Source organism: Diadema antillarum, unplaced genomic scaffold (assembly GCF_040938485.1).
Source record: "Diadema antillarum isolate AM-2024a unplaced genomic scaffold, OU_Dant_1.0 scf00000211, whole genome shotgun sequence".
Taxonomy (NCBI): domain Eukaryota; kingdom Metazoa; phylum Echinodermata; class Echinoidea; order Diadematoida; family Diadematidae; genus Diadema; species Diadema antillarum.
Window position 1 is genome coordinate 1,271,741 of NW_027271100.1, and position 8,472 is coordinate 1,280,212.

General features: G+C 40.8%; 1 protein-coding gene across 1 annotated transcript; it reads right to left on the bottom strand.

The window, feature by feature from the left end:
* Positions 1-1,107: 1,107 nt before the first annotated feature.
* Positions 1,108-7,989, bottom strand: LOC139724358 (retinol dehydrogenase 8-like). The gene is made up of 6 exons (XM_071635509.1): positions 7,806-7,989; positions 5,806-6,080; positions 3,716-3,895; positions 2,355-2,448; positions 1,771-2,026; positions 1,108-1,212 (listed from the first exon to the last, which is right to left on the bottom strand). The coding sequence occupies exons 1-6, from the start codon at positions 7,904-7,906 to the stop codon at positions 1,108-1,110; spliced, it is 1,011 nt and encodes a 336-aa protein (XP_071491610.1). The 5' UTR covers positions 7,907-7,989.
* Between the last annotated feature and the right edge of the window lie 483 nt (positions 7,990-8,472).

Sequence of the window (8,472 nt, forward strand, 5' to 3'; positions counted from 1 at the left end):
AGTGTATACGATAATAACCAGCATATTGTTGCACTAAGCAATTCAGCATATTTTGGTCCTTGGTTACACGATGTCCTGGGGTTGTCCAAAAATGCTTATCATGGTTTCATTCATGGAAAAAAAAAATGGTATCACCATCATTTCTGGAAAATGGTCATGATTAGTTCAACATTTTCTTCTTTCAATTTGAAGCAGATTCGACGAAAATAAGAAGCCCAAACAACCAACTAACATAACACCAAATATCCTTGAGGTTACATTTACATAATCCCAAAGCAGACTTGCCTTGAAAATGTGCCATCCCCCCCCCCAAAAAAAAAAAAAGAGCAAACAAACAAACAACAAATACACACAGATATAAACCTCTTACATTTTGTAGTACACTGTACTTCAGTTTTCATCATGAAACTTTGCTAAATACACGAGGCGATGAAACATTAACTACAGGTAAAGGAAAATATTCTTAACTTATTTCAGTGCATTGTACATTGTTGTAAGTTTGAAGTATTTTCTCACATCGGTACACATTACGCTACACACATTGGGCTATACACATTAGGCTCTGCCTTCAGTGGATGGTAAATTGAAACTTGTCAAATTAAAAACAAACAAACACAAAACAGCAGTGTACAACTGCAAGACAATAACAAGCAAATACTGATAGTATATTGTGAAAAATTACGTTGCACACAATGTCGTATCAATATCATCCTAAAATGATATCTAAACGTTTAATACTTTCTTGTCAGCTGCCTCAGTTAGGTAACCAATATTGGTCTCAGAATTAGTTGCACTATCGATTTGTGACGTCATTACTTTGCTTACTAATCACCAATCACCTCTGGATGATAAATATTCAGAAAAACATGTAATTGTCATGAGGCACTAAGTTAACCAGCATGCAATTTGCAACATTCCCTGTTGGTTCCACTCTTGGGCATGAGTTGTTGGGTGTAAACTTTGCGGAGATTTCAGAAGCTGAGTTCGGTAGTCCAATCGTTTGAGACCACTCCGAGGCACTCCGGGGCACCTACTGCTACTAAGTGGTGATAATCGGGACCCAGGAGTAAAGGAACCAAACTAAACGAGGGGACAACCCCACAGCGCTCACTTCTTTCCTTCGACGAAAGGCACGAGACGATCCACCTGATACTGCACAAACTCGTCCCCGGTGTGGTCCCGGTATTTCCTCTTGGCAATAGCCTCCACCGGCTAAGAAATATTCATAGATAGTACACACACAAAAAAAGTATGAAAAAATATATCAAAGTACCGGTACAAGTAGACTGACATGTAGCGAGAAATTTTGCAGACTTGAGGTTGAAGGTGTAGCATCTAAAGTTCCACGTACTCTCGAAAAAACTTCGACATAGGCCTAGATTCAATGTTCAGAAAGAAAAAATCATTTCCAAGTAATTTTGCATGTTTATCCAGACTTTGTTATCTAATTCTTGAATCAATAAGACCTGGAGAAGTAAAAGATGGGCATGATGTGCAAGTATCAATCTTCGGTATCATTCCATGACAACATGACAACAATTGTGTGTGAGTGTGTGTGTGTGTGTGTGTGTGTTTTGATGTAGCTTTTCTGATATGATTTGATGTGTATTCGCCTGATGTTTTTTTTTTTCTGCTTTGATATGATTTGTACAGCAAATGGTGAAAACATGTCTTCAAAAAATGAGGAACAGCATTGTCAGTTCAGGTGCTTGCTCAAGGAATTATTTTTCATTTCATATTTTCCAGCTAAACTCGGCTTTGAACTCTTACCTCCGACACCTGGTAGCGAAAGTGGGGTCTCTCGTCAGTGGCCGCTCGCAGTATGACCTCGGCTATCTCCTCGGCCGAGACGGCAGGGCACTGCGACCACTCCAGGTCGTGGTCCCGATAGGTGCTCAGCCGGCGGTCGATTTCGTGCACGTCAGGGTGATCGGAGACACCTTTCGACCCCGGGCCTCCCATGCCCATCTTGACCATAGTGTCCATGATCGATGTCCGAACACCTCCGGCTTGAATCACACTCACCCTGACAGGAAAATAAGAGACCGATAAACAGCACACACACAGACAGACGAACACACACTCAAGACCAAGGAACCTCAAACACAAGCTCCTTGCTCAGACACATGAACACAATACAAACACAATCACAAACACAATCACAAACAAAATACATGTACACACACAAACAGAAACAGAGTACACACACATGAATACTACTACACATGCCATGAAAGTCAAACCTCTTCACTGTATAGATTTAAGGGTCCCAACATCCAGCTCTGGTCATGTTCTGAGACATATTTAGGCTAGGATGTACTGTAAAGATAAACAATCGTGCTAATAAATCTTACCATATGTTGAAAAATCGACCAATCACTGCTGTCTCCTCGCTGATGCCGTCCACTGCAAACTTGGATGCCGTATACATATTCATATACGGTGCACCTGATTAGAATGCCAAAAATGTTAACTTAATCGTGACAATTAGCCACATCAATCAAAAATATAATTTGATTTCTTACTAAGGTGGTAAAAGTTGGCATGGCATAATTAGAAAAGTTGCATTTACAGATTAACTTTACTCAGTTTTGGTAGGTTTGCAATTATTTTAAGGTATTTGATTTTATACCCTGAGATGGTAAAACCGTTGTAATGATGAATGATGAAGAGCCATCTTTATACTGTTTGTACTCAGCCTGTCATACAGTGTACTTTTTAATAGCATTGATGCCCTCCTGAGATAGCCAACGATGTAACGAGAAATGGGACAAGTTGAAAGTGACGTTTCATGGCGTTAATAAAACAGAAACGGAACGAGTAACGAATTACAGCACCATAACTATAAACATACATCTACGCATATTCATGATGACAGTGAAAAGCTAAGTAACGTAAACTCATGCTAATAAAAAAATGTAACACAGACGATCAAGCATTAAAACAGAGCATAACATGCATCACATTCATTCCAGTGAAAAACAAATGGAAACTAAAGGTGATTACAAATTGATGTAGCACAGAGTGGGGAAAATGGTACAATTGATGTTAAATCTATCGAGAAGATCAGAAGGTGAAATAAAAATGACATTGCGAAAACACACACACACACACACACACACACACAAAACAACACACAAACAACTGTGATGGAGAAGCAATCAAACTGTTCACAAAGACCTTGCATACGCATGCATACGTAAAACCCGGGACGTAAAACCCCCTCCCCCTGAAAAAAAAAAAATTGTGATTGAAATCGCACCTAAAAAAGTCTTATATCCTTTGTTTAGATACGGCGAACGATATCACAATCATAATATTAGCAATTTAGGCGAAATAATCACGTCATCGCCATATTTGCGTCCTACTTTCATACTTGCTTAAAACATTCTCATTTACAAAACATCGATTTTGCGGTGACTGTATTTTAACAACTACATTTAGAATATCAAATCCTTTTGAAAATCCGTTGAGGAATCCGTTGAGGACGAGTCCCGAGTATACATTCGGGAAAGTGTCTATGGGAAATGCGTGTTACAGCAAAATTCATTCCGTCCTCAACGGGTAAATTTGTAATGTTATGGCCATGATAACTTAAAAAACACAACGATACAAATACATTTTGTTTAAATTTTAACTTTTCTGTATGTTCCGTTTTTATTGGAATCTACTTGATCGGGGATGCATTACGTGTAAAGCAAAAAGAGACACCAACCTTCTATAGCATTTCTACTGGACTGATTAATGATTCGACCGGACTGCTGCCTCTTCATGATTGGCAACACCGCCCTCATGAGACGAACAGTGCCAAAGAAATTGATCTCGAAGAGCAGCTTGATGTGTTCCATGCTGATCGTCTCCAACGCCTTCCTCATTGCAATACCAGCATTGTTATCTGCAATCAATCAAAATGGCGGAAAACAGTCGCAATCATCACCGTCGCGAACTTCTCAGCTCATAATTATTTACTAAAGTAAAATAAAAAAAGTTAAATGAAAGTGAGATGTTATTCAGAGGGGTGAAGATTCAGGTGTGAGTTTCTTCAATTTGTCTCCCTCCACAAATTTAATTTGTTTAGATCGCAACTGATTAACCCAGCAATGTCGGAATTTCGGAGCGTGGGTATTTGTTCCATGTTCATCGTGTCACTACCGGCAACCAGGGACAGCCTGGTGGTAGTGTCGCTGCCCGGAAAACAGTACATGACAGGTTCGAGTCCCACTAGTTCCTTATTTCCTACATGTTTGTTAATTTACAGATCAGCAGTTGCAATCTTAATAAATTTCATTTGTAGAGGGAGACAAATTGAAGAAGCTCACACCTGAACCTTCACCCCTCTGAATAATATCTCGCTTTCATTTAATATGCCTTGTCCGCCTTGGACTTCTTATTATAACATTGTCGGAATTTCGGAGCTTGTGTACTTGTTCCATGTTCATCGTGTCACTGCCGGCAACCAGGGACAGCCTGGTGGTAATGTCGCTGCCCGGAAAACAGTAGATGACAGGTTCGAGTCCCACTAGTTCCTTATTTCCAACATGTTAGTTAATTTACAGATCAACAGTTGCAATCTTAGCAAATGTCATTTGTATAGGGAGACAAATTGAAGAAACTCACACCTGAAAAAAAAAAAATCAAACACGTGTTTAGCCAAACATAATACGTGCACCTCCCCTACCAAATCAAAGATCCCGCGTACATCATTTTGAAAAAAAAAATGCTGCTTTTGGGGGGTAATACACACAATATCACGATCGTTATGCTAGCAAAGTAAAAAAAAAACACAAACAAACGTAAAGTTCTCTTCATATTTTCTATACATCGTTCTCCTGTGGTGACGTCATGAACTGCAATAGTCTTTTCATTCAGCGATGGCGATTTTTACCGAATTTCTCTGTATTGTGGTCTACAATTTTGCTGCATTCACTCAATCCACGCCAGTTTATTAGATAACGATGCATTTGGGTTCCATTCTCTAGACACCGCGCACATATTTTATATATACTATAGTATGTGGCTCCGAAGATGAACACAATTCTTGCAGAAAAGAAGTTTAACCAAATATTTTTTTTTGAGTTTCCTAGCTGTTCAGAGTCCTAACGAACAAATCTGCTGCAAAGAAAATAATCATTAACATGACTATATTAATGGCATATATTTCCACATGCAAATTATCACACAGTTAGATATACTGGATTCTTTGGCTACCAAGGGCGAGGTAGTGATACGGCTGTGGTGGTAAGTGACTGAAATACTTAAAGGGATGGTACAGTATTGGCGGAGATGAGAATTGGGCTTTTAACTTTTTGCGAGATACCAAGAGATCACTTACGATATAGTACAGAGCATACCATTTTAAGAGGAATTCAAAGTTTATTTGATGAAAATCGGGTTTGGAATGACTGAAACATCCAAAAACAAAGTAAAACAAAGCGATGGTAATAAAGCGTGGGTCCCACACTTTTATTAAGATGGCTCTTTTTTTGATATCTCAGTCATTTCAAAAACCAATTTTCATCAAATAAACGTTGAATTCCTCATAGAATTACACGCTCTATCATATTTCATAAGAGGTTTCTCATTATCTCACCAAAAAATTTTAGAAACCTGAAATTAGGTCTCAACAAAAACTATACAATCCCTTTAACTCCATCAAACAGATTCTTCGTAATCTTAATTTCTCAGTAAAAGCTGACAAAGTGAACAGAAATGCAGAGAAAAGGAAGACGACGGCTTTCATGACGTTCAGGATAGGATAATACAATCATATATTTCATGAGATCGTTGTGCTGCAATGCGCCTTACTGAGGATATCTATGCGTCCTTGCTCCTTCATCACCGTGGCAACAGCCTTCTCCACATCATCGTCTTTGGTAACATCCATCTGAAGGGGGAAGAGTGTGTCGTTGAGGGCGGGCCCAGCGGCATCACGGAGGGCGTCCTCTTTCTCGATTGGTCCAAGGGTGCTGCCGTACACCAGGAATCGCCTCTGCGGGTCCTTGGCCAGCAGGACGGCCGTCGCTAGCCCGATGCCGGACGCGCAGCCGGTAACCAGAGCGACTTGCGGCTTTTCAGCCCGTCTTAGTTTGGATAAGAAGGGAACAAAGACCACGGCATGCCGTCAAGAAAAACAGGCAACAAGCAGCACTACCCAAATATTCAAATCTGTAATCAAGTCAGAACAAGCGCGAGCGCAAGTGCAAGTAGCAAGTAGCGCGGGTTCAACAACAATATAGAATGCTCATTTATCTTCCAGCAACACTGGCCTTATTCTATATCAATAAACTGCATGGTTTCCATATCATTTTGTGCAAGGTGCAGTCTCTTTCGCAAAATGCGCCCGTTGAAGTCTTGACGATTCGGCTAAACCTGCAACTTTTGTCGTTAGAGGGCGTTGATATTCTGGCAAGGAAAATCGTACACTCGGAGCACTAAGAGCAGACTATCGATCATTCTCATATGAGTTGCATTCAACTTGCAGCCTCTCTATACAGTATAGTCAAACTTGTCTGTAGCAGCCACTCAAGGGAAACGAAAAAGTGGACGTTACAGACAGGTGGCCGCTATAGACAGAGTCATTAAAATGGCTTTCCTCTCTGAAGAATTGTTTGTAATGGCCGTATACGGAAGGTGGCCGGTAAAGTAGGTTTGACTGTATACTTGCTCATGGCTTTAATATCAAGAAACACAATTTATAAAATAAGGTGACTGAATATAGAATAGCCTTCGTTTGCAGAATCTCGAATGAATGCCGGATCTTCCTTCCTTCCTTTCTTTCTTTCTTTCCTTCTCTCTTTCTTCTTCTCCTTCTTTTTTCGGTGCGCCAATGAAAGGAATTGGGGATTCCTCCTTCGGTTCGGGTCGGGTCAGGGCAAATACGATAAGTGTGAAATGTCTCTTTTGATTACTACGGAAAAACATATCGAAAGTTTTTAAACTTTTTTAAAAAAGTTTTTAAACTACGCTCAAACAATTGAAACATAGCAAATTGCATAAATACTCCGAGGGGATGATAAATGGCATATAAATTCAAATAACAACAACAACAACAACATATTACATTACGGCTGTAAATTCCGGCCATGTGTAGTCAGAAATACATGTAGGCCTATGTAATTATATCGCTTCCAGATATCGCTTTCACACGACTAGGGAAAACATAATATGTATTCATAACCATTGCCGTCCGATTTTGCTGTATGCAGCGGCACCAAGTAACCACGACGTGTTGCCTGTAACGTTTGTGGTGGGCGGGGCGCGTAAAGGGGTATATCTTGCTCGTTGGCCGGAGTCAACTGCCCAGTAAAATCACTCTAATTTAATGTAAATAGTGTAAAGCTAGGTTAATTATCTTTGTGGTATGTACGCGATGCGACTTGTATTATTAGTAATGATAAGTGGGTCACATGTTTATAATCTATGTACATCCGTCGTGACACCAGTAGGGAGGTATATACCTCCGGACCTAGCTCCCGGGACATCCCCCTGCCCTGGCAACTCCCTGGTGACACATATTCTATGTGTTTCCCGTTGTTACGTAGTGTACACCGTAATTGTAGTTCACGCGGGGACGTAGCAACCTGTCCGCGATAACAAGGGGATCCCTGTAGCTCCATGATACAACAAAGTGCAGCTACGACATAAACACAGTTGCCCCTCCCCCCAATGTACCAAGACACCGATGCGTCCACAAGTTTATCGCGAGCTATACAAAGTACAGTGCATGCTAGTTGTTGGTATGGGGGTAGGTATGAGGCAACACAAAGTCGGCTAGGCTAAATGAGTAGAAGCTCTCAAAAGCTTACCTGGGTATCGACGAACTGAGCTTCCTGGAAGACTGAAATATGACCAGCGGTAACGGCAGGTGCTTCCCCGCCGCCATTCTCCCAAGTGTTGATGACAACATTTCGTGTGTTCCTAGCTGCAGCTTTCACAAGTGGACCAGCTCATTGAGCGCTTAGCGCTTCAAAGGAGACCTACACAAATAGGCTAACAGTTGCCCATATACCCACGCGGCGGACGTGTGAGCTGGTGTGCCGCCAGATTCCGGTTCAGTCGGTCAACATAATATTGCACCGTGCTGGAATCGACAAGAATAATAACACGTATAGCGGCAGTATGATACCTCAGCTCAGTGTGCCTCCCTGGTTTAATCACAACAATTCAAACGTCACGTGTGATATAGGCAGTATGAAGAGGTTGCTGACGAAGCAAACACAAACTATGACGTTGTTCATCGGATGTATTTCCAGATGTTTTAACAACTCCTTTTCAGACATTGACCTTATGTGGCTCTCAAAATGCTGATTCAGCGAATCAGTGCGGCGAAAGAGTGATAAATTTTTGATAATTAACCTATTGTACTTGAACCTATCAGTCAACGAACGGCAGACTTTAACCTCAATGATTACCCTAAATCAATGTGCCCTCTGCCATTATTTTACATTTATAAGTCGTTATTGATTTTCCCGA